The following is a 26,144-nucleotide window of genomic DNA, read 5'->3' on the forward strand; positions in this document are numbered from 1 at the left end:
TTGCGTTTATATTTTTGTTCAGTATACATGATCTAAGTAAACCTTATTTAATTTGAAGAACTACAAAATAGTGATTTTGTCAGACAGCATAGGCAGCAGCTCTATAGAGATGAGACGATGACTTGGAATGAAATAATATTTATCAAATAAAACACATGTAATATACACAACAACTGAAATATTTTATTAAAGTAAAGTAATGTGAATAAATAATGGTTAATAAGCAGTCACTACCATCATGGGACTTTTATTAATTGTTTTATTATGTGTTGTTACAGCATTCAACCCACATAATGCATAGTGCATTTAATAGTAAAAAATAACTCATCGAAAACCCTTGATACTTTTTTTTATAATCGAAGCAAAATTGAACTGACCTCAAAAAGCGCTAATCGCTAAGCACAAAAATGTGGCCACAACACAACTAGCTGTTCTATATTTGGCGTGCTCAGTGGTGGTAAAAGTACCCAATTGTCATACCTGAGAAAAAGTAAAGATACCTTAATAGAAAATGAAGTAAAATTGAAAGTCACCCAGTCGTAAATACTAATTGAGTAAAAGTCTAAACGTATTTGGTTTTAAATATACTAAAGTATCAAAAGTAAAAGTATAAATAATTTTATATTCCTTATACTAGAGAAACCAGACAGCACCATTTTCTTGTTTTTATAATATACGGATAGCAAGGGGAACACTCCAACACTCAGACATCATTACAAATGAAGTGTTTAGTGAGTCCGCCAGATCAGAGGCAGTAAATGTCCTCTTGATAAGTCTGTGAAATGGACCATTTTCCTGTCCTGCTAAGCATTTGAAATGGTAACAGGTACTTTTGGGTGTCAGGGAAAATGTATGGAGTGAAAAGTACATTATTTTCTTTAGGAATGTAGTGAAATAAAAGTCAGTTGTCAAAAATATGAATGATGAAGTAAAGATAAACCCAAAAAACAACTGAAGGACGTCTTTCCCGTCTTTTCCTTTATGCAGATGACTCTTCTGGTGTCTCATACAAGTAAAACTTTGTTGGAGAGCAAACTTAGCACAGAGCTTACTAACCAAGCAAATGGCTTGGCGATAATAAGCTATCCCTGCACTGAGGTAAAACTTAGCACAGAACTTACTAACCAAGCAAATGGCTTGGCGATAATAAGCTATCCCTGCACTTAGGTAAAACTTAGCACAGAGCTTACTAACCAAGCAAATGGCTTGGCATTAATAAGCTATCCCTGCACTTAGGTAAAACTTAGCACAGAACGTACTAACCAAGCAAATGGCTTGGTGATAATAAGCTATCCCTGCACTTAGGTAAAACTTAGCACAGAGCTTACTAACCAAGCAAATGGCTTGGCATTAATAAGCTATCCCTGCACTTAGGTAAAACTTAGCACAGAACTTACTAACCAAGCAAATGGCTTGGCGATAATAAGCTATCCCTGCACTTAGGTAAAACTTAGCACAGAGCTTACTAACCAAGCAAATGGCTTGGCGATAATAAGCTATCCCTGCACTTAGGTAAAACTTAGCACAGAGCTTACTAACCAAGCAAATGGCTTGGTGATAATAAGCTATCCCTGCACTTAAGTAAAACTGAGGCAATTGTGTAGGACCTCTGAAAAAAGAGTGGAGTTAGGTTTTAGTAGTCAACACCTCACCCCCTATGTTAGCTACCTGGGATGCATTATTGATGGAAGCTTGGGATGTGTGTATTGTCACTAAAATGCTAGTGAAGGTTAATGCCAGGATTAAGTTTTTGTCTAGAAAGTCCATGCTGCTTGATAAGGACTCCATGAGAGTGCTAGTCACCACCCTCATTCAATGCCATTTTGACTACGCTAGTACTTCCTGGTTTCTAGGATTAGCTAAGCTTCTGAAGGGGAAGCTACATATATCCCAGAATAAGCTGATCAGGGTAATATTGAAGGTGAGTCCACACACTCACTTAGGTAAGAGCTGCTTTCAGGAACTCAACTGGCTGCCTGTTGAGGCTAGGGTGTCCCAGATCAGACTGGGTTCGGTGTACAGGAATATTTATGGTTCTGTGCCCAGATATCTAACTGATTACTTTCCCCATGTTAGGGATGCACACAATCACAGCACCAGATCAGATATTGTTAATGTGTGCTTATACAGGTTCAAGAGTAATCCTGGGAAAGGTACGTTCTTGTATACTGGAGCCTCAGAGTGGAATGTGTTGCCTCTGTCTATAAAAACGACGTTCTCTATGGGCAGCTTTAAAAACAAAGTAAAAAAACTGTTTGACGTGTTCTGTGCCCACCTGACTGTTGCAACTGCGATGATGAGATGTCCCATAGATAGATGTTCTTTTTCTTGGTTTTTATGTATTATTATCTCACTGTCGTACTGTGTGTAACCATGTTGGCTCTTGTCTAGCCATCTTGTCTCAAGACCAGAATGGAAATAAGTCACAGATTTTATTGTGTGTTATCCTCAATGATTTTACTCATGTGCATGTGTAGTTTTTCATTAATAAACTCAACTAAAAGCAACTACTTATGTAATGACCAAATTACTCAAGATTTCCCGAAGGGGATGGCTCCCATTTTATGGGCTCCTAACAAATCCATTCTGTGTGTTTTAGCATTGTTTGTAACTTTTTTTGTACAGTCTCTTATGACCAAAAAGAGCATCTGGACATCAGAACAGCGATTACTCACCTCGAAATGGAAGAAGATTTTTTCTTTAACGAATCCAAGGCGAAAGATTTACATCTCCTCTCGGACCAGGCCCAAATCCCCATCATTCGCATGAAGAGAAGATGCCGATACCCCACACAGATGGGGTGCTTGGTGAGAATTCGTCAGTGAGTGGATAATCTACATTAGAATAAACTGGATGAGCTCCGTTCGAGACTATCCTACCAACGGGACATTCAAAACTGTAATATCTTATGTCGTGGCTGAATGAGGACATGGATAATATACAGTTGGCTGGGTTTTCCGTGCATCGGCAAGACAGAAAAGCAACCTCCGGTAAGATGAGGGGTGGTGGTTTATGTCTATTTGTCAACTACAGGTGTTGCGCGATCTCTAAAATTAACCTGTTGCTTCTACTCGGGACGCTTGCGTCCCAACTAGAGCTCTGGAAATGCAAATGCGCTACGCTAAATGCTAATAGTATTAGTTAAAACTCAAAAGTTCATTAAAATACACATGCAGGGTATCGAATTAAAGCTACACTCGTTGTGAATCCAGGCAACAAGTCAGATTTTTAAAATGCTTTTCGGCGAAAGCATGAGAAGCTATTATCTGATAGCATGCAACACCCCAAAAGACCCACAGGGGACGTAAACAAAATAATTAGCATTTCGGCGTTACACAAACCGCACAATAAAATAGAAAACATTCATTACCTTTCACCATCTTCTTTGTTGGCACTCCTAGATGTCCCATAAACACTATTTGTGTCTTTATTTCGATTAAATCGGTCCATATAAAGCCTAGATATCGTTATATGTAGACTGTGTGATAAACGAAAAAAACATTGTTTCAAAACGTAACGTCATTTTTTAAAATTCAAAAAGTCGGCGATAAACTTTCACAAAACACTTCGAAATACGTTTGTAATGCAACTTTAGGTATTAGTAAACGTTAATAAGCGATAAAATTCATCAGGAGGCGATGTAAAGATCATTAGCTGTCCGTCTGGAAAAATGTCCGGCTAGAAACTCAACGAAAATATCCGCTCCTAGACCGGATTAGATACGGTGTCCTGTATGTGTTTGACCAAGAAAAAACTCGAAGGGAAATGACAAGACTCTAGACACCCTGTGGAAGCTGTAGGTACTGCAACCTCAGGCAATTAATTGTGGTTCATGTTTATCAATGGGTTCAAGTAGCGCATGGATATATTTTCCCCATTTTCAGTGATCAGTTTTTCCTGTGCTTTTCGATGTAAATGCCGTTCTGGTAAAGCCACAGCAGTGATTTAACCAGTTTTTTAAACGTCTGAGTGTTTTCTATCCACACAGACTAAGCAAATGCATATACTATATTCCTGGCATGAGTAGCAGGGCGCTGAAATGTTGCGCGATTTTTAACAGAATGTTCAAAAAAGTAGAGGGTCGACTGAAGAGGTTAAGGAAGTCTCAAGGTTTTGCTCACCTGAGGTTGAGTACCTCATGATAATCTCTAGACCCCACTATTTACCAAGAGAGTTTCTCTATATTTTTCGTAGCTGTCTATTTACCAGCATAAACCGATGAATGAACTAAGACCGCACTCAATGAGCTGTATAAGGCCATAAGCATACAAGAGAATGCTCACCCAGAAGCAGCTCTCCTAGTGGCCGGGGCCTTTAATGCATGAAAACTTAAATCCATTTTACCACATTTCTACCAGCATGTCACATGTGCAACCAGAGGGGGGAAAAACTCTAGACCACCCTCGCCCTCCATTTGGCAAATCTGACCAAAATTCTATCCTCCTGATTCCTGCTTATGAGCAAAACCTCAAGCAGGGAGGCGTTACTACAGACACAGGTTCATTCCCGGGCTGTGCCACAACCGGCCGTGGCCAGGAGTCCCTTAGGACAGTGCACAATTGGTCCACCGTCGTCCAGGTTAGAGGAGGGTTTGGCCGGGGGGGAGGACTTTACTTGGTTCAAAGCGCCCTAGCGACTCCGTGTGGCGGGCCAGGTGCCTGCACGCTGACCCTGGTCACCAGTTGAACAGTGTTTCCTCTCGCGAGCCCATTGGGGAGTTGCAGTGCAGTGATGAGACGATATTGAAATTGGGGAGAAAAAGGGGTGGTTAAATACCCCCCAAAATTTCAAGCAAGATGTACCAGTGACTTGTTCAATATGGAAGTGGTCTGATGACGTGGATGCTAAGCTGCAGTACTGTTTTGATAGCACAGACTAGAATATGTTCCGGGATTCATCCGATGGCATCGAGGAGTAAACCACATCAGTCACTGGCTTCATCAATAAGTGGATCAATGACGTCGTCCCCACAGTGACCGTACGTACATACCCCAACCAGAAGCCATGGATTAAAGGCAACAGCCGCATTGAACAAAAGGGTAGAGCTGCCGCTTTCAAGGAGCGGGACACTAATCCAGATGCTTATGCGAAATCCCACTATGCCCTCTGATGAACCATCAAACAGGCAAAGCATCAGTACAGGACTAAGACTGAATCCTACTACACCAACTCTTATGCTCGTCAGATGTGGCAGGGTTTGCAAACTATTACGGATTACAAAAGGAAACCCAGCCGCGAGCTGCCCAGTAACGCGAGTCTACCAAACTAGCTAAATGCCTTCTTCGAGGCAAGCAACACTGAACCATGCATGAGAGCACCAGCTGTTCTGTATGACTGTGTGATCACGCTCTCCGTAGCCGATGTGAGTAAAACCTTTAAACAGGTCAACCTTCACAAGGCCGCAGGGCCAGACAAATTACCAGGACGCATAATCAGAGAATGCGCTGACCAACTGGCAAGTGTCTTCACTGACATTTTCCACCTCTCACTGACAGAGTCTTTAATACCTACATGTTTCAATCAGACCGCCATAGTCCTTGTGCCCAAGAACACCAAAGTAACCTGCTTAAGTGACTACCCCGTAGCACTTACATCTGTAGCCATGAAGTGCTTTCAAAGGCTGGTCATGGCTCACATCAACACCATCATCCCAGAAACCCTAGACCCATTACGATTAGCATACCGCCCCAACAGATCCACAGATGATGCATTCTCCATTGCACTCCACACTGCCCTTTCCCACCTGGACAAAAGGAACACCTATGTGAAAATGCAGTTTGTTGACTACAGCTCAGCATTCAACACCATAGTGCTGTCAAAGGTCATCACTCAACTAAGGACCCTGGGACTTAACACCTCCCTCTGCAACTGGATCCTGGACTTCCTGATGGGCCAACCCTAGGTGAAAAGGGTAGGCAACAACACATCTGCCATGCAGATGCCATCCAGGACCTCTATACCATCCAGAACCTCTATACCAGGCGCTGTCAGAGGAAGGCCTTAAAAATGGTCAAAGACTTCAGCCACCCTAGTCATAGACTGTTCTCTCTGCTACTGCACAGCCAGCGGTACCGGGGCTAAACAATTAATTTAATGGCTACCCGGATTATTTGCATTAATCACCTTTTTTTACTTTGCAGCTACTTGCTGTTTATTATCTATGCAAATGTCTTTATCCTTACCTACTTGCACATATTACCTCAATTTACCTCGACTAACCTGTACCCCCGCACATTGACTCTGTACCGGTTCCCCTGTATATAGCCTTGTTATTGTTATTTTATTGTTTTACTATTTTTCTTACTTTAGTTTATTTGTTTTGTATGTACATTTTTGCATATTGGTTATGGGCTGGTAAGCATTTCCCAGTAAAGTCTACACCTGTTGTATTCGCCGTATGTGACAAATATAATTTGATTTGAAGTAGTATTTTAATGTATTTTTACACCACTGGGTGTGCTTGCAGCACAAATGGCAGCCTTCCCAACTACAGTATGTGCTTTGTGATAAAATGTAGAATTCTTTTAGAAGCTATTGATCCTCTGTAGCTAAATTATGTTATCTGTTGTAGTATTTTGAATAATTGTATTGATGTCTGATCAGAAAGGAGTAATATGTTTTTTATAGCCTAATGTTGGCAGAATTATTTCAACATATCAGTTGGTGCTGCAACACCCCCATTACCCCTACTTCCCGAGGCTATGCCATTCAAAACTATTTTTCCCAGTCGGAGCTAGTTTTTTTCACAGTTGTCTTCAATGCACTGAAGTCGGAAGACTCATATTTCACACAAAAAAATGTACATACCTTGGCCTAAACATCAGAGGCACAGGTAACTTCCACAAAGCTGTGAACAATCTGAGAGACAAGTCAAGGAGAGCCTTCTACGCCATCAAAAGGAACATGAAATTCGACATAACAATTAGGATCTGACCCAAAAAATACTTGAATTAGTGACAGAACCCATTTCCCTATATGGTTGCAAGGTCTGGGGTCCACTCATCAACCAAGAATTCACAAAATTGGACAAACATCAAACTGACCTCTGCATGCCGAATTCAGCAAAAATATCATCTGTGTACAACGTAAAACACCAAATAATGTACACAGAACATAATTAGACCTCTAATGATCAAATTCCAGAAAATTGGCATTCAATTCTGCAACCACCTAAAAGGAAGTGATTCCAAAACCTTCCATAACAAAGCCATCACCTAGAGAAAGACTAAACTGGAGAAGAGTCCTGGGGGTCTGTTCAACACAATTAGATCCAACCAAATTATGAGAAAACAAAAAGATTGCTTGACACGTTGGGAAGAATTAACAAAAAAACTGAGCAAACTAAAATGCTATTTGGCTCTAAACAGAGAGTACACAGTGGCAGAATAGCTGATCACTGTGACTGACTTGAAACGAAGGAAAGCTTTGATTATGTACACACTCAATAAGAGAGGCCGCCGTAGGCAGACCTGGCTCTGAAGAGAAGACAGGCTTTGTGCTCACTGCCCACAAAATGAGGTGGAAACTGCACTTCCTGACCTCCTGTGGTAAAGTATTTAAGTACAAATATTTTAAGTACTACTTAAGTCGTTTTTATAGGTATCTGTACTGTTAAGGTTGGACAGCCATGGAGGAGTGAGGAATTTGGCCCGAGGTCAGGTCATGACAAGGAACTGTCCTGTTACACACACACACACACACACACACACACACACACACACACACACACACATACTTACATGCCCACTACACCACTGAGAGGAACCAATTAAGTTCCTGACTAGCAACAGAGATGTATTGGCTGACTAGATGTGCAAGGATTGGACTCCGCCTAATGGAGGGTATAAATATATGTGCTTGTGTAAACATATCTATCTTTGCAGTTGTTTGACCCAGTGGGTGAATAAACTTGGTTTGTGCTTTTACTGGTCATCCATTAGATTTTGACAGAGTGAAAACTAACAAATGTAATTGTATTTATTTTTGTGACTTAACCTGCTGTAAAATGAATAAGAGTTCTGGACATTATTATTCCTTGTTTGTTTATAGCTAAGATGGTGGTTATTGGTGAGAGTGGAGAGGTGCTCTATCCGAGGGATTGGGACGGGGTGAGTGGGAGGGCATCATACACCTTTCTGAAGTGTGTGGGGCCTCCACTCATCTCATTTCAGTCTCTTGGTGGATCCACTCTCCCAATTAGACCCCCACCAGCCACTATATTTTAATTTAATTTGCAAGGTAATGCAACTGACCACAACACTTACATTGGAGAAAGACTGCTCTGTATGTGCAAGGACATAATGCACAGGCTTTTGGTACATTAGGAGAGGAGTTGGAGCTTAAATGCCCTAAAAGGGCATAGTGCCTCAAAGTACAAAGAAGCACTTTGCTTTATAATGTTTTGTGTTTTCTGTTCTGTTAAATGTCTGCCCTGCCCACATGCTCAGCCCACATGCCCTGCCCACATGCTCAGAGCGCATCCTCAAGACTCAAAATATATTAAATACGTCAATTAAAAAATGTAAACCTTTACCATTACAAATGTAGACATAGAGGACAGAGAAAAGCCGACCCCAAATATACACTGAACAGAAATATAAACGCAACATGTAATGCACAAAAAGGTTATTTCTCTCAAATTTTGTGCACAAATTTGTTCACATCCCTGTTACTGAGCATTTTTTCTTTGGCATGACAGGTGTGGCATATCAAGAAGCTGACTAAACAGCATGATCATTGCACAGGTGCACCTTGTGCTGGGGACAATTAAAGGTCATACAACACAATGGGGGACATTATGAACAAAATGATCCTTTTTAGCCTACACTTTGTAGTCCTTTTGACACTAGAATAAATGTTTCTGACTTATTATCGATGCTATCAGAGAAGTTGTTTCTTGCCTTCAGTTGCGTTTCAAGTGCACATGTATCAAACCGTAGCAAAACATTTTGTAAAGTGACACTTTTTGCAGAAAAACTTGTTTCTTATTGGACAAAATGAGGTATGTTCCTTTCCGGTTCAGCTCGTTTTCTTCCACATGGTTCCTAGTAAATACACCCAAGGACTGGCGTAAAGGCGGTTCCCGTTGAATACACACCAGGACTGTGTTAAAGGTGGTTTCTTGTGAATACACACCAGGACTGGGGTAAAGGTGGTTTCTTGTGAATACACCCAGGACTGGGGTAAAGGTGGTTTCTTGTGAATACACACCAGGACTGGGTTAAAGGTGGTTTCTTGTGAATACACCAAGGACTGGGGTAAAGGTGGTTCCCGTTGAATACACACCAGGACTGTGTTAAAGGTGGTTTCTTGTGAATACACACCAGGACTGGGGTAAAGGTGGTTTCTTGTGAATACACCCAGGACTGGGGTAAAGGTGGTTTCTTGTGAATACACCAAGGACTGGGGTAAAGGTGGTTCCCGTTGAATACACACCAGGACTGGGTTAAAGGTGGTTTCTTGTGAATACACCCAGGACTGGGGTAAAGGTGGTTTCTTGTGAATACACACCAGGACTGGGGTAAAGGTGGTTTCTTGTGAATACACCCAGGACTGGGGTAAAGGTGGTTTCTTGTGAATACACACCAGGACTGGGTTAAAGGTGGTTTCTTGTGAATACACCCAGGACTGGGGTAAAGGTGGTTTCTTGTGAATACACACCAGGACTGGGGTAAAGGTGGTTTCTTGTGAATACACACCAGGACTGGCGTAAAGGTGGTTTCTTGTGAATACACACCAGGACTGGGGTGAAGGTGGTTTCTTGTGAATACACACCAGGGCTGGGGTAAAGGTGGTTTCTTGTGAATACACCTCAGGACTGGGGTAAAGGTGGTTTCTTGTGAAAACACACCAGGACTGGGGTAAAGGTGGTTTCTTGTGAATACACCCAAGGACTGGGGTAAAGGTGGTTTCTTGTGAATACACACCAGGACTGGGTTAAAGGTGGTTTCTTGTGAATACACACCAGGACTGGGGTAAAGGTGGTTTCTTGTGAATACACGCCAGGACTGGGGTAAAGGTGGTTTCTTGTGAATATACACCAGGACTGGGTTAAAGGTGCTTTCTTGTGAATACACACCAGGACTGGGGTAAAGGTGGTTTCTTGTGAATACACCTCAGGACTGGGGTAAAGGTGGTTTCTTGTGAATACACCTCAGGACTGGGGTAAAGGTGGTTTCTTGTGAATACACACCAGGACTGGGGTAAAGGTGGTTTCTTGTGAATACACACCAGGACTGGGGTAAAGGTGGTTTCTTGTGAATACACCTCAGGACTGGGGTAAAGGTGGTTTCTTGTGAATACACACCAGGACTGGGGTAAAGGTGGTTTCTTGTGAATACACACCAGGACTGGCGTAAAGGTGGTTTCTTGTGAATACACACCAGGACTGGGGTGAAGGTGGTTTCTTGTGAATACACACCAGGGCTGGGGTAAAGGTGGTTTCTTGTGAATACACCTCAGGACTGGGGTAAAGGTGGTTTCTTGTGAAAACACACCAGGACTGGGGTAAAGATGGTTTCTTGTGAATACACCCAAGGACTGGGGTAAAGGTGGTTTCTTGTGAATACACACCAGGACTGGGTTAAAGGTGGTTTCTTGTGAATACACACCAGGACTGGGGTAAAGGTGGTTTCTTGTGAATACACGCCAGGACTGGGGTAAAGGTGGTTTCTTGTGAATATACACCAGGACTGGGTTAAAGGTGCTTTCTTGTGAATACACACCAGGACTGGGGTAAAGGTGGTTTCTTGTGAATACACCTCAGGACTGGGGTAAAGGTGGTTTCTTGTGAATACACCTCAGGACTGGGGTAAAGGTGGTTTCTTGTGAATACACACCAGGACTGGGGTAAAGGTGGTTTCTTGTGAATACACACCAGGACTGGGGTAAAGGTGGTTTCTTGTGAATACACCTCAGGACTGGGGTAAAGGTGGTTTCTTGTGAATACACACCAGGACTGGGTTAAAGGTGGTTTCTTGTGAATACACACCAGGACTGGGTTAAAGGTGGTTTCTTGTGAATACACACCAGGACTGGGGTAAAGGTGGTTTCTTGTAAATACACACCAGGACTGGGGTAAATGTGGTTTCTTGTGAATACACACCAGGACTGGGGTAAAGGTGGTTTCTTGTGAATACACACCAGGACTGGCGTAAAGGTGGTTTCTTGTGAATACACACCAGGAATGGGGTAAAGGTGGTTTCTTGTGAATACACACCAGGGCTGGGGTAAAGGTGGTTTCAGGTGAATACACCTCAGGACTGGGGTAAAGGTGGTTTCTTGTGAATACACACCAGGACTGGGGTAAAGGTGGTTTCTTGTGAATACACACCAGGACTGGGTTAAAGGTGGTTTCTTGTGAATACACACCAGGACTGGGGTAAAGGTGGTTTCTTGTGAATACACACCAGGACTGGGGTAAAGGTGGTTTCTTATGAATACACACCAGGACTGGGGTAAAGGTGGTTTCTTGTGAATACACACCAGGGCTGGGGTAAAGCTGGTTTCTTGTGAATACACACCAGGACTGGGGTAAAGGTGGTTTCTTGTGAATACACACCAGGGCTGGGGTAAAGCTGGTTTCTTGTGAATACACACCAGGGCTGGGGTAAAGCTGGTTTCTTGTGAATACACACCAGGGCTGGGGTAAAGCTGGTTTCTTGTGAATACACACCAGGACTGGGGTAAAGCTGGTTTCTTGTGAATACACACCAGGACTGGGGTAAAGCTGGTTTCTTGTGAATACACACCAGGGCTGGGGTAAAGGTGGTTTCTTGTGATGAGGGAATCGTAGGTAGCTCGTTTCAGCTAGTTGTTTGTGTCTTGTTATTGCTCAAATCAAAATCAAATATTATTTGTCACATGCGCAGAATACAACAGTGAAATGCTTTCTTACAAGGCCTTAAACAACAATGCAGTTCAAGAAATATAAATATTTACTAAAAAAACTAAAGTAAAAAAAAAGTGGAGTAAGACAATAAAATTACAGAACAATAACGAGGCTATATGCAGGGGGTACCGGTACCGAGTCAATGTGCAGGGGTACAGGTTAGTCGAGGTAGTTTTTACATGTAGGTTGGGGTGAGTTGCAGCAGTGTAAAAACAAAGGGGTGGAGGGTCAATGTAGATAGTCTGGGTATTACTCATTACTTGTTCAGGTGTCTTATAGCTTTGGGGTCGAAGCTGTTAAGGAGCCTTTTGGACCTAGACTTGGTGCTCCGGTTCCGCTTGCCGTGCAGTAGCAGAGAGAACTATCTATGACTTCATTTACATTCCTGTGTCAATCATTTACATTCCTGTGTCAATCATTTACATTCCTGTGTCATTTGTTTTACTTCTGCCCGCCCCTTGCCCTCCCCAATAGAGAATGACAGAGGCCTATAATGACCAAAAGGCGTTTTAGCATGGGTAGCACCGTTGAGGGCTTCCACCATGCCTTTGCCATTTTAATGTAGTCAAAGTACTCATCTGGTGGGGATTTCTACATGTTGTAGCCTCAATGGTGCTGCCCACAGTGTCATAGAAGCTATAATGGCACATATATAAATATGAGTCCTCTATCTATCTCTATTCTCTCTCTCTCTCTCTCTGCAAAGAGTCGCCCGTTAACCCTCAAACTACCGAATAGCCCTTTAAAAAGGTGGAAGTAAAATAATTACACCATTCCTTTGTGGACCGCCATAATATTACAGAAGAAGAAGAGAGAATTACAGGTCGGTCAGAGCCTACGGTCAGAGTCAAAAGCGCAACAGAGCGGAGACACGATGTGGTACTTTCCTTCGTTCTCTACAGAGACATGGACTCTGGTAGCGATACTATTTGCTATCTTCATGTGGTAAGTACCTTTTATTAGAAAAGGTTAACAATCATGCTTTCTGTACTAACCTGCTGTTGAGAAAAGGACAAAATGCCCTTAATATATCTACAGTAATAATGGAATGATAGTGTTTCACATAATTTTTTCCCAAAAATGTTATTTGGCCCACACACAATTTTATTCTAATGGTGAAGCCTTCTTATTGTTCAAAGAAAGACAGACTGTCTCTTGTGGTCAAATTGACTGGGGCCAGCAAATCTCTTGTTTTCAAATTGACTGGGGCCAGCAAATCTCTTGTTGTCAAATTCACTGGGGCCAGCAAATCTCTTGTTTTCAAATTGACTGGGGCCAGCAAATCTCTTGTGGTCAAATTGACTGGGGCCAGCAAATCTCTTGTTTTCAAATTGACTGGGGCCAGCAAATCTCTTGTTGTCAAATTGGTTGGGGCCAGCAAATCTCTTGTTTTCAAATTGACTGGGGACAGCAAAATCTCTTGTTGGGGTCAAATCTCTTGTGGTCAAATTGACTGGGGCCAGCAAATCTCTTGTTTTCAAATTGACTGGGGCCAGCAAATCTCTTGTTGTCAAATTGGTTGGGGCCAGCAAATCTCTTGTTTTCAAATTGACTGGGGACAGCAAATCTCTTGTTGTCAAATTGGTTGGGGCCAGCAACTCTCTTGTGGTCAAATTGACTGGGGCCAGCAAATCTCTTGTTGTCAAATGGTTGGGGCCAGCAAATCTCTTGTGGTCAAATTGACTGGGGCCAGCAAATCTCTTGTGGTCAAATTGGCTGGGGCCAGCAAATCTCTTGTTGTCAAATTGGTTGGGGCCAGCAAATCTCTTGTTTTCAAATTGACTGGGGCCAGCAAATCTCTTGTTGTCAAATTGGTTGGGGCCAGCAAATCTCTTGTTTTCAAATTGATTGCAAATCTCTTGTTGTCAAATTGGTTGGGGCCAGCAAATCTCTTGTTTTCAAATTGACTGGGGCCAGCAAATCTCTTGTTGTCAAATTGGTTGGGGCCAGCAAATCTCTTGTTTTCAAATTGACTGGGGCCAGCAAATCTCTTGTTGTCAAATTGGTTGGGGCCAGCAAATCTCTTGTGGTCAAATTGACTGGGGCCAGCAAATCTCTTGTTGTCAAATTGGTTGGGGCCAGCAAATCTCTTGTGGTCAAATTGGCTGGGGCCAGCAAATCTCTTTTTTTTCACAACAAGATACAGTTTTTTGTTGAATTGTTACACGTAGTACATTTTAAGTTGAGAACATCACACAGTAGTAACATGTTCTGTTACAGCGTAAGCCTATAGGCAGTAAACTATACAGCTAAATACATTATATGTAAACATTACATAGCCAACAAGTATCTCAAGTAATGTATGTTGTGTTTTATGTTGTATCTTGAGTGTATTATCTATACTTTAACTACTGTGATTTGAAATATTACTGTATAATCTATTATTACATTAACTAAATGAGAACGACTGCTCTCTCTCTCATTGAGGCCGACCGGGGTACTGCAGGCAATGTTTTCAGAAGGTAGCATCTCCCATTGTAGTCAATCTTAATGGTCAATATTCATGGATGTAAAAACAATTCCGAACACAATCATGGTACGAATACTTGCTTCTATTTCAGATTTATGTCCTTTAACCAATTATTTTTTATTATAAACTGTGTGGTTCGAGCCCTGAATGCTGATTGGCTGAAAGCCATGGTATATCAGACCGCATACCATGGGTATGACAAAGCATTTATTTTTACTGCTCTAATTACGTTGGTAACCACTTTATAATAGCAATAAGGCAACTCTGGGGTTTGGGATGTATGGCCAATATACCACGCCTAAGGGCCGTGTCCTAGCACTCTGCGTTGCGTCGTGCATAAGAACAGCCCTTAGCTGTGGTATATTATCCATATACAACACCCCCCGGGGCCTTTTTGCTGAAATCACACACGTAAGGATAATATAGTGGCTGCTGGCAGCCTGCAGTACCCCTGTCGGCCATCAACAAGAGATACTCAATGAAGGGACAGCACTGAGCTAGCCTGCAACTTCACTTCCCTTGAGTGGCTCAAACTGCATACGATGTTTCCAAAAACTCCTCCATGAAGCAGGATGGCGACACACTAAAAAGACGGTTCCTGGTCTTCAAAAGGGCGACTGAGACTTCACGTTGGAAACAATTGGGTCGTTCCCCTCACTGAATATTTCTCTCTAACCCTATAATAAGGTATGGGTATGCACCTTATGGATTCTTCAAGAAACTCGGCATCCAGGGACCTAAACCTCTCCCCTTCATAGGGACGTTTTTAGAGTACAAAAGGGTGAGGTTACTATTACATTAATACTACTACTTCTGCTTTTGTGTAGTGTGTTGCTCGAACTCACTGGGTGTCCATATAGTGTGACATGAGGACCATGAGGACTCAAGCTGATCTCCTCCCTTCTTTCACAGGGTCTCTTCATATTTGACAATGCCTGTTACCAGAAGTACGGCGATGTGGGGGTAGGGGGTGGGGGGTAGGTGTGTGGGGGTAGGTGTGTGTGTGTGGGGTAGGTGTTTGTGTGTGGGGTAGGTGTTTGTGTGTGGGGGCTGGTGTGTGCGGGGGGTTGGTGTGTGTGTGGGGGTAGGTGTTTGGGTGGGGGTAGAGGTGTGTGTGGGGGGTAGGTGTGTGTGGGGGAGGTAGGTGTGTGGGGGGTAGAGTGTGTGGGGGGGTAGTTGTGTGTGTGGGGGGTAGGTGTGTGTGCGGGGATAGGTGTGTGGGGGGGATAGGTGTGTGTGGGGGAGTAGGTGTGTGTGGGGGGTAGAGTGTGTGTGGGGGATAGGTGTGCGTGTGGGGGGTAGAGAGTGTGTGGGGGATAGGTGTTAGTGGGGGTAGAGTGTGTGTGGGGGATAGGTGTGTGTGTGGGGGGGTAGAGTGTGTGTGGGGGATAGGTGTGTGTAGGGGGGTGCGTTTGTACAAGTATAGGGGAACTATGTTTTCAATGCTCTGGTGAATTATTTGTAATTCTGGCTCTTTTAATCATTCTTAGTATTTAGTAGTTATTTTAGTATTTTGTCATTCTTTTAGGTTATTTGATGGCAGACTGCCCATAATGGGTGTGATGGACACAGCCATGATCAAAACCATCCTGGTGAAGGAATGTTACTCTGTGTTTACCAACAGACGGGTAAGCAGAAATACCCAAACAACCCTAACCTCTCTAACCTTCAGTCCTGATCCTAACCTCTCGAACGTGTGTGTGGTCAGGACTTTGGGTTGAACGGGGAGCTCCACGACGCTGTAACAACCGTAGAAGACGATGAGTGGAAGAGAATCCGCAGCACTCTGTCTCCCTCCTTCACCAGTGGACGACTCAAAGATGTAAAGACACACGTACATGAATGTACACACACAGCACTCAGGGGTTGTGGAGCCTCTCTAGAGTACGTCTAGTGGAGTATACATCCAGCCTCTATAGAGTACGTCTAGTGGAGTATACATCCAGCCTCTATAGAGTACGTCTAGTGGAGTATACATCCAGCCTCTATAGAGTACGTCTAGTGGAGTATACATCCAGCCTCTATAGAGTACGTCTAGTGGAGTATACATCCAGCCTCTATAGAGTACGTCTAGTGGAGTATACATCCAGCCTCTACAGAGTACGTCTAGTGGAGTATACATCCAGCCTCTACAGAGTACGTCTAGTGGAGTATACATCCAGCCTCTACAGAGTACGTCTAGTGGAGTATACATCCAGCCTCTACAGAGTACGTCTAGTGGAGTATACATCCAGCCTCTATAGAGTACGTCTAGTGGAGTATACATCCATCCTCTATAGAGTACGTCTAGTGGAGTATACATCCAGCCTCTATAGAGTACGTCTAGTGGAGTATCCATCCAGCATCATTGAGAAAGCTGTTGACCTGGGCTCCCTATATCCAGCCCTGAGAAAAGATGAGCTTCAGAATCCAGGATGCAAAACAAATGTGAGAATATGTCTAGTGTAGCAAGACTATATGTATCTTATTTTTTGACAGATGTTCATGATAATGACTCAACACTCCAGAAACCTGGTGAAGTTTCTGCAGAAGAAGGTAGACACGGATGAGGTCCTGGAAGTTAAAGAGTGAGTATGGGTAATGCTGTTTGTTAAATGCGCGAACGAGGCAGTAACATTACATCTTTTCTCATGCATTTTATTGTGTGTGTGTGTTTCCCAGAATCTTTGGGGCCTACAGTATGGACGTGGTGGCAAGTAGCGCGTTCAGTGTTGACATTGATTCTATCAACCAACCCAACGATCCCTTAGTCGTCAACGTAAAGAAACTACTGAAATTCAACCTGTTAAATCCTCTCCTAATCTTAGTAGGTAAGCTGTGCACGTGTGTGAACATAGTGTAGTCCCTGTATCTCTCTGATGTAGTCAAAGAGGAATGACGTGCCTTTGTAGTCCCTGTATCTCTCTGATGTAGCCTTGTTAATTAAGCAATGTATTTTTCATTTCCATGTACAGTGTAAATTGCCACTCTTTTCTTTTATTAATTCCTCATCTCTTCTTGTTTCTTCATTTCAATGATCTTCTCTCCTGTCTCCTCCTCTTCTGTTACTTCTCTCCTTCTCTCACTCCAGTGTTGTTCCCGTTTATGCGTCCTCTCCTGGAAATGTGTAATGTCTCTTTCCTACCTGCTGGTGCTATGAAATTCTTCTATTCCTTCCTGAGGAAGATCAAAGCAGAGAGGAGCAAGAATGTACACAATGTGAGCTACAACCCTTAACCATAACCACCTACCCTAAACCTAACCACCTACCCTTAACCTAACCACCTACCCTAAACCTAACCACCTACCCTTAACCATAACCACCTACCCTAAACCTAACCACCTACCCTAAACCTAACCACCTACCCTTAACCTAACCACCTACCCTTAACCTAACCACCTACCCTAAACCTAACCACCTACCCTTAACCATAACCACCTACCCTAAACCTAACCACATACCCTAAACCTAACCACCTACCCTTAACCTAACCACCTACACTTAACCATAACCACCTACCCTAACCTAACCACCTACCCTAAACCTAACCACCTACCCTTAACCTAACCACCTACCCTTAACCATAACCACCTACCCTTAACCTAACCACCTACCCTTAACCTAACCACCTACCCTTAACCATAACCACCTACCCTAAACATAACCACCTACCCTAAACCTAACCACCTACCCTTAACCTAACCACCTACACTTAACCATAACCACCTACCCTAAACCTAACTACCTACCCTAAACCTAACCACCTACCCTTAACCTAACCACCTACCCTTAACCTAACCACCTACCCTAAACCTAACCACCTACCCTTAACCATAACCACCTACCCTAAACCTAACCACCTACCCTTAACCATAACCACCTACCCTTAACCATAACCACCTACCCTAAACCTAACCACCTACCCTTAACCTAACCACCTACCCTAAACCTAACCACCTACCCTAAACCTAACCACCTACCCTTAACCTAACTACCTACCCTTAACTATAACCACCTACCCTAAACCTAACCACCTACCCTTAACCATAACCACCTACCCTAAACCTAACCACCTACCCTAAACCTAACCACCTACCCTTAACCATAACCACCTACCCTAAACCTAACCACCTACCCTAAACCTAACCACCTACCCTAAACCTAACCACCTACCCTTAACCATAACCACCTACCCTAAACCTAACCACCTACCCTTAACCATAACCACCTGCCCTAAACCTAACCACCTACCCTTAACCATAACCCCCTACCCTAAACCTAACCACCTACCCTAAACCTAACCACCTACCTTACCCTAAACCTAACCACCTACCCTAACCTAACGACCTACCCTAAACCTAACCACCTACCTTACCCTAAACCTAACCACCTACCCTAAACCTAACCTATCCTGATGTCTAGTCACTTCAAACTGCATGGGCTCTACAGTGCAACCATTTTACTCACATATGCTCCTAAATATTTAGCTGTGCAACCTGGAATTTTGTATTTAGGAGCACCAGCACCCATGGCAAAAATTAAGGATTCTAGCTTTAATATCAGAAATATTTTTCATTTGTGTTCCTAAATTTCATTGTGTACGCCTAGATTTTCAACTTAGGCGCACACAAGCTCCGTGGAAAAAAGGTCAGCTTAGAGCCCTGCCTGCCTTTATATACATACAGTACCTACCTTACTATCTCGTACCCCTGCACTTGATATGGTATGGGTTGTCCCTGTATATAGCTTCATTCTTGTGTATTTTATTACTCGTGTTGCTATTTTTATATTTATTCAACTATAAATAAACTAACTAACTAACTTAATTATATTTAACTCTATCATTGGGACGGGCTCATAAGCAACAATTTCATGGCAAAGTCTATGTGACAAATACAATTTGATTTCATTTAATTTCCACCCCAACCATACCCCAGTCAGTACTAGGCATAAACCCCAAACCTTATCCTCAACCCCACTGAAGTGGCATCATGATTACTGATAGGTGTGGTGTTTGGTTTGGCCCTTCAGACCAGAGTGGACTTAATGCAGCTGATGGTGGACTCTCAGATCCCACAGGACCACAGGTCCAAGGAGGCTGCACACAAAGGTAAGTAACTCAAAATCATGGACAGGGGTGACAACGGTCATTTTGTGGTTCATTCTGTACAACCTAATTTCAGAGCGTTTCATATTATTCTACCATTCAAAAGTTTGGGGTCACTTAGAAATGTCCTTGTTTTTGTCCATTAAAATAACCTCAAATTGATCATAAATAAAGTGTAGACATTGTTAATGTTGTAAATTACTATTGTAGCTGGATTTTTAATGGAATATCTACGTAGGCGTACAGAGGCCCATCATCGGCAACCATCACTCCTGTGTTCCAATGGCACGTTGTGTTAGATAATCCAAGTTTATAACTTTGAAGGGCTAATTTATCATTAGAAAACCCTTTTGCAACAGCTCAGTTGTCCTGATTAAAGAAGCAATAAAAGCAATAAAAGAAGCAATAAAACTGTCCTTCTCTAGACTTGTTGAGTATCTGGAGCACAAGTCAAATGTGGCGTTTTATAGCCAATCCCATGCTGTTCTACACATTTTGCAATGAAGTTTATAGAATTTAGCATTGCCATAGCTAATTTCCTGCTATTCTACACGCGGCAGAGATAAAAGACCCTGTAAGCCCCCCGCCTTGCAGGGGCTGCTGGGGTGTGTGGTATGAAAGTGTTGATTGATTCATGAATTAATTAATTCATTAATTAATCTTATGCTACACAAAGATAAATAACATACATTTTTCTAAACTAATCCAATCTGTTAGTTGGATTTATTGCACCCATTACTGAAATGGTAGGTCCAGTTTAGATGGAATCTGAATAGAGATTGTGGGAATCCACTTCGGATGAAATTCCAATAGGATTTAAACATCACTTATGTATAATGTGACTTGATGCTGGTCACTAGTGTCCAACACACAGCGAATACTGGACACCAGCAAAAAACACAGCAAATGCTGATCACCAGCAAAACCACAACAAAGACCGGTCCCCAGCGAAAACACAATGAAGGATGGGATGCCAGCATAACCAACTAGACCATGCTGGTCAGACCAGTTTGACCAGCTAGATCATGCTGGTCTGCCAGCATAACCAGCTAGACAATGTTTGTCAGCCAGCAGAACCCATTAGACAATGCTGGTCAGACCTGTTTGACCAGAATAGACAAGCAGAACCCAGCATGGAACAGCATAGACCAGCTTGAAATGTATGCTGGTCTAGATGTTTGGTTTTCAGCAGGGCTGAGCGATTGTGTTGTGGTTGTGTTCCAGGGCTGACGGACCATGAGATCCTGTCCCAGGCGTTGACATACATCTTTGGGGGCTATGAGACCAGCAGCAGCACACTGGGTTTCCTATCCTATAACCTGGCAACAAACCCTGACGTCCAGGCTGCCCTGCAGGATGAGATCGACCAGATCTTCCCCGACAAGGTGACCTCAAGCTGCTATTTTCACCCCATTCTGGAACTTTGAGGATTTATGACGTAGCCCCTCTAGTAATTAAATAGGATCTCGATGGCCAAAGGTCACTCAAGTATTTCCCATGAAGGGTAGTGAAGTTGTGCCTGTCTCCCTGCAGGCTCCGCCCACCTATGAAGGGCTGATGCAGATGGAGTATCTGGACATGGTCATCAACGAGACCTTGCGGGTGTATCCCATCATCAGCCGGCTAGAGAGGGTTGCCAAGGCGACCGTGGAGGTTAATGGTGTGCCCATCCCCAAGGGAACTGTTGTCATGATCCCAATCATGGTCCTTCACCACCACCCAACACACTGGCCCAAACCTGAAGTCTTTCGACCAGAGAGGTACGGGACATACAGTAACACTCGTCTCTGCTTTACGACTTGGTCGTTTCGCACAAAACTGGAACAAAAAACAGACCATGATGGCGCAGTGGTCTAAGGCACTGCATCACAGTGCTAGAGATTCTGTGTCGCAGAATCTCTGTCCCATTGGGTGGCTCACAATTGACCCAGCGTCGTCCGGGTTAGGGAGGGTTTGGCCGGCAAAGATATCCTTGTCTCAATACGCACTAGCGACTCCTGTGGCAGGCCGTGCACAGTGCAAGCTGACCAGGTCGCCAGGTGTACGGTGTTTCCTCCGACACATTGGTGCGGCTGGCTTCCGGGTTGAATGTGCATTGTGTCAGGAAGCAGTGTGGCTTGGTTGGGTTGTGTTTTGGAGGACGCGTGGCTCTCGACCTTCGTCTCTCCTGAGTCCGTAGGGGAGTTGCAGAAATGAGACAAGACTGTAACTACCAATTGAATACAATGAAATTGGGGAGAAAAAATGGTTAAAAAAACAAAATAAACCATGTACCAAACATCCTTCCTCCAAATGACTTTTTTGTGTATTATATTTTGAAAAAGTAATGTATTCAATTTCATAAAGAACCAAAAAGTCATGGTCTGTTGTTTAATGTGGAACGACCCAAACTCTTGGCTCTACTCTATCATACTGTACTCTACCATAGTAAAGAACAAATAGTCTCCTCTACTGAGTCCTACTACACAGTTACTGAACACTACCAATTATAGAGACTGTGGAGTTACTGACCACTACTATTTATAGTCTGTAGAGTTACTGACCACTACTAGTTATAGAGTCTGTAGAGTTACTGACCACTACTATAGTTATAGAGTCTGTAGAGTTACTGACCACTACTAGTTATAGAGTCTGTAGAGTTACTGACCACTAATCTAGTTATAGAGTCTGTAGAGTTACTGACCACCACTCTAGTTATAGTCTGTAGAGTTATTGACCACTACTAGTTATAGAGTCTGTACAGTCACTGACCACTACTAGTTATAGTCTATAGAGTTACTGACCACTACTAGTTATAGAGTCTGTAGAGTTACTGACCACTACTCTAGTTATAGAGACTGTAGTTACTGACCACTACTCTATTTATAGAGACTGTAGTTACTGACCACTACTCTAGTTATAGTCTGTAGAGTTGCTGACCACTGACCAGTACTCTCGTTATAGTGTCTAGAGTTACTGACCACTTCTTGTTACTCTCTGTAGAGTTACTGACCACTACTAGTTATAGAGTCTGTGGAGTTACTGACCACTACTCTAGTTATAGAGTCTGTAGAGTTACTGACCACTTCTTGTTACTCTCTGTAGAGTTACTGACCACTACTAGTTATAGAGTCTATAGAGTTACTGACCACTACTCTAGTTAAATATTCTGTAGCATTGCTGAACACTACTCTAGTTATAGTATGTAGAGTTACTGACCACTACTCTAGTTAAATATTCTATAGCATTGCTGAACGCTACTCTAGTTAAATATTCTGTAGCATTGCTGAACACTAATCTAGTTAAATATTCGGTAGCATTGCTGAACACTACTCTAGTTAAATATTCTGTAGCATTGCTGAACACTACTCTAGTAAAATATTCTGTAGCATTGCTGAACGCTACTCTAGTTAAATATTCTGTAGCATTGCTGAACACTACTCTAGTTAAATATTCTGTAGCATTGCTGAACACTACTCTAGTTAAATATTCTGTAGCATTGCTGAACGCTACTCTAATTAAATATTCTGTAGCATTGCTGAACACTACTCTAATTAAATATTCTGTAGCATTGCTGAACGCTACTCTAATTAAATATTCTGTAGCATTGCTGAACACTACTCTAGTGTTGGACACAGTGCTGAATGCTACGTTGATCTGAACACTCCTCTGTCCTCAGGTTCAGTAAGCAGAACAGAGAGAACATTGATCCCTACACCTTCCTTCCGTTTGGGATGGGGCCCAGGAACTGTATCGGCATGAGATTCGCCCTCCAGACCATTAAGCTGGTGACAGTGGAGATCCTCCAGAGCTTCAGTTTTGTCACCTGCAAGGAGACAGAAGTGAGATTACTGATCGTCTCAATGGGATTTTTGGTGTGCTTGAGTCTTTGTGTGTATGCGTGCAAGTTTTTGAATATGTTGGTGTTGAATGTTGGCTTGTGATGGCTTATCTTTGTGTTGTTGACTGTAGTAGCTGTTTGGGTGAACTTAGGTTCTCAAAACAGAATTAAACCGTAACTGATTACATTGAGAGACTGCGTGGTGCTGTTTTCATATCGGTTTTTATATTGACTTCCTGGATGTGTCCTCAGGTTCCTCTGGAGCTGTTTGACAACGGCTTCCTCGCCCCAACGAAGCCCATCAAGCTGAAGCTGGTCCCCCGTGTTGTGGCCCCCAGCCAGGATTGAGAGGAGAGGCACAGGTATACAGGACACTACCCTGTTAGTCTAGCCAAGTCGGTTTCTGCTTCAGTCAAACATGGTTGGCATGGCAATGAGTAAATTGTCTAAAGGGCAAGGCAACCTTCCTATTGAGGTAGGGAAGGGATCACCTTAGACTCATTGATATTCCAGGCTTATCCTCTGGAATTAGTACAATTAATTGATTTTATAGTGAAGAAACTACCCAACTAGCTATATTACTAAAATATTGACGTGTGTAGGCTTTTTGTATCATATTTGAAGGATTCCCTTGAAATTAAGATGACTCATCTCAAGGGTCATGCAATGAGTATAAAGTGAACACAATATGGACAATTGTAGTAACCATGTGTGCCTTCATTTGTTTTGTAAAATAATTTATGTTCAGGCATTGAACAACCACAGATCACTAACTAACTTACCTGCAAGAGATTGCTGCAACACAATGTACAACCAATATAATATATGACCATGAATTATCTAATGCTTTTACTGATGTAAGATAGTATCAGCCTCCATATAATTTATAAAACTGCATTATGTGTCGGGGCTAGGGTCAGTTTGTTATCCATCCAACTTCTCCTGTCCTATTACGTGTCCTGTGTGAATCTAAGAATGCCTGAGACTGTCCTTCTCTCTTTCTTTCTCTCTCGGAAACCTGAGGGGAGGACTACCTGACATGATGACTCCTTGCTGTCCCCAGTCCATTGGCCATGTATCTGTTTCAAATGGCTATAGTATTATTCAACCATGCTGGTATTTATGAACATTTGAACATCTTGTTCGTCTGTTAATCTTGTGCACAGGGGTGAAGAGCCCCCACAATAGTACAGGCATTCTCTCTCTCTCAATGTTGAGCCCTTCAAATCTCACCTGTCATGTTCTGTTATAATTTACCCGGCACAGCCAGGGACTGCCACCCCACATACCATCCTATCTCTTGCTTCCAGAGCAACTTACCAATTTTAAATGTTCTGCCACACAGATATTAAATTCAGAAATGCTGGTCATTAATGATCAAATTTGAACATTCTTGAACATGTATTGATTTCAGTATCATTGCCAGATACAGGACTGGCCACCCCATCTTTTATGCGGTCGTTTCTTCCAGTTTTCATTTGAAGAATCTTTTTACTTGTTTATAACAATTGCAGAGACATTGGCACCTTGTATTGTAGTCAACTTTGTTGATTTGATTTGATTTATCAATTTGATGTCCCAGAGAGTATCCCAGATAAACATCTTTCTTCACCACCATGTTTAGCTGGAGATCTTCACCAAGTGCCTATAAACCTCCTTGATGCTGTAAGGGCTGGAAAAAGATTTAGCTAATGACCTACCCAGTTAGCTGTTCAATGTGTTTTCAAGCTGTGCAACTGTTTAACATCATTTTCTTTCTCCATCATTTTGTTCCCCAGTCACAAATGACATCTTTCCCCAGTCACGTTCCCCAGTCACCGTTCACCTGTTCCCCAGTCATCTGTACGTTCACCTGTTCCCCAGTCACCTGTACGTTCACCTGTTCCCCAGTCACCTGTACGTTCACCTGTTCCCCAGTCACCTGTTACGTTCACCTGTTCCCAGTCACTTGTAGGTTCACCTGTTCCCCAGTCACCTGTACGTTCACCTGTTCCCCAGTCACCTGTTCACTGTTCACATGTTCCCCAGTTACCTGACGTTCACCTGTTCCCAGTCACCTTGTTCACCTGTTCACCTGTTCCCAGTCACCTGTACGTTCACCTGTTCCCCAGTCACCTGTACGTTCACCTGTTCCCCAGTCACCTGTACGTTCACCTGTTCCCCAGTCACCTGTACGTTCACCTGTTCCCCAGTCACCTGTACGTTCACCTGTTCCCCAGTCACCTGTACGTTCACCTGTTCCCCAGTCACCTGTACGTTCACCTGTTCCCCAGTCACCTGTACGTTCACCTGTTCCCCAGTCACCTGTACGTTCACCTGTTCCCAGTCACCTGTACGTTCACCTGTTCCCCAGTCACCTGTACGTTCACCTGTTCCCCAGTCACCTGTACGTTCACCTGTTCCCCAGTCACCTGTACGTTCACCTGTTCCCCAGTCACTTGTAGGTTCACCTGTTACCCAGTCACTTGTAGGTTCACCTGTTCCCCAGTCACCTGTACGTTCACCTGTTCCCCAGTCACCTGTAGGTTCACCTGTTCCCCAGTCACCTGTACGTTCACCTGTTCCCCAGTCACCTGTACGTTCAACTGTTCCCCAGTCACTTGTAGGTTCACCTGTTCCCCAGTCACTTGTACGTTCACCTGTTCCCCAGTCACCTGTACGTTCAGCTGTTCCCCAGTCACCTGTACGTTCACCTGTTCCCCAGTCACCTGTACGTTCACCTGTTCCCCAGTCACTTATAGGTTTACCTGTTACCCAGTTACTTGTAGGTTCACCTGTTACCCAGTTACCTGTACGTTCACCTGTTCCCCAGTTACATGTACGTTCACCGTCTAACAGTCACTTGTAGGTTCACCTGTTCCCCAGTCACCTGTACGT

At 43.1% G+C, this 26,144-nt stretch overlaps 1 protein-coding gene across 2 annotated transcripts in view; it reads left to right on the forward strand.

The window, feature by feature from the left end:
• Window positions 1-12,413: 12,413 nt before the first annotated feature.
• Window positions 12,414-26,144, forward strand: part of LOC115125444 (cytochrome P450 3A27-like) — a 36,037-nt gene continuing 22,306 nt past the window's right edge. Inside the window, exons 1-14 of one of the 2 annotated variants that reach the window (XM_065005259.1) lie at window positions 12,414-12,835; window positions 15,048-15,141; window positions 15,273-15,317; window positions 15,449-15,456; window positions 15,889-15,988; window positions 16,069-16,182; window positions 16,839-16,927; window positions 17,022-17,170; window positions 17,431-17,558; window positions 19,372-19,450; window positions 20,672-20,832; window positions 20,981-21,207; window positions 23,106-23,268; window positions 23,520-23,629. In XM_065005259.1, coding sequence (XP_064861331.1) covers window positions 12,765-12,835; window positions 15,048-15,141; window positions 15,273-15,317; window positions 15,449-15,456; window positions 15,889-15,988; window positions 16,069-16,182; window positions 16,839-16,927; window positions 17,022-17,170; window positions 17,431-17,558; window positions 19,372-19,450; window positions 20,672-20,832; window positions 20,981-21,207; window positions 23,106-23,268; window positions 23,520-23,615 — 1,524 coding nt within the window. In that variant the 5' untranslated portion in view covers window positions 12,414-12,764 and the 3' untranslated portion in view covers window positions 23,616-23,629. Of the gene's footprint in view, window positions 12,836-15,047; window positions 15,142-15,272; window positions 15,318-15,448; window positions 15,457-15,869; window positions 15,989-16,068; window positions 16,183-16,838; window positions 16,928-17,021; window positions 17,171-17,430; window positions 17,559-19,371; window positions 19,451-20,671; window positions 20,833-20,980; window positions 21,208-23,105; window positions 23,269-23,519; window positions 23,630-26,144 lie in introns of those variants that run through there. The other variant, XM_065005258.1, reaches the window with a different exon arrangement.

Source organism: Oncorhynchus nerka, linkage group LG20, assembly GCF_034236695.1.
Source record: "Oncorhynchus nerka isolate Pitt River linkage group LG20, Oner_Uvic_2.0, whole genome shotgun sequence".
Classification (NCBI taxonomy): Eukaryota; Metazoa; Chordata; class Actinopteri; order Salmoniformes; family Salmonidae; genus Oncorhynchus; species Oncorhynchus nerka.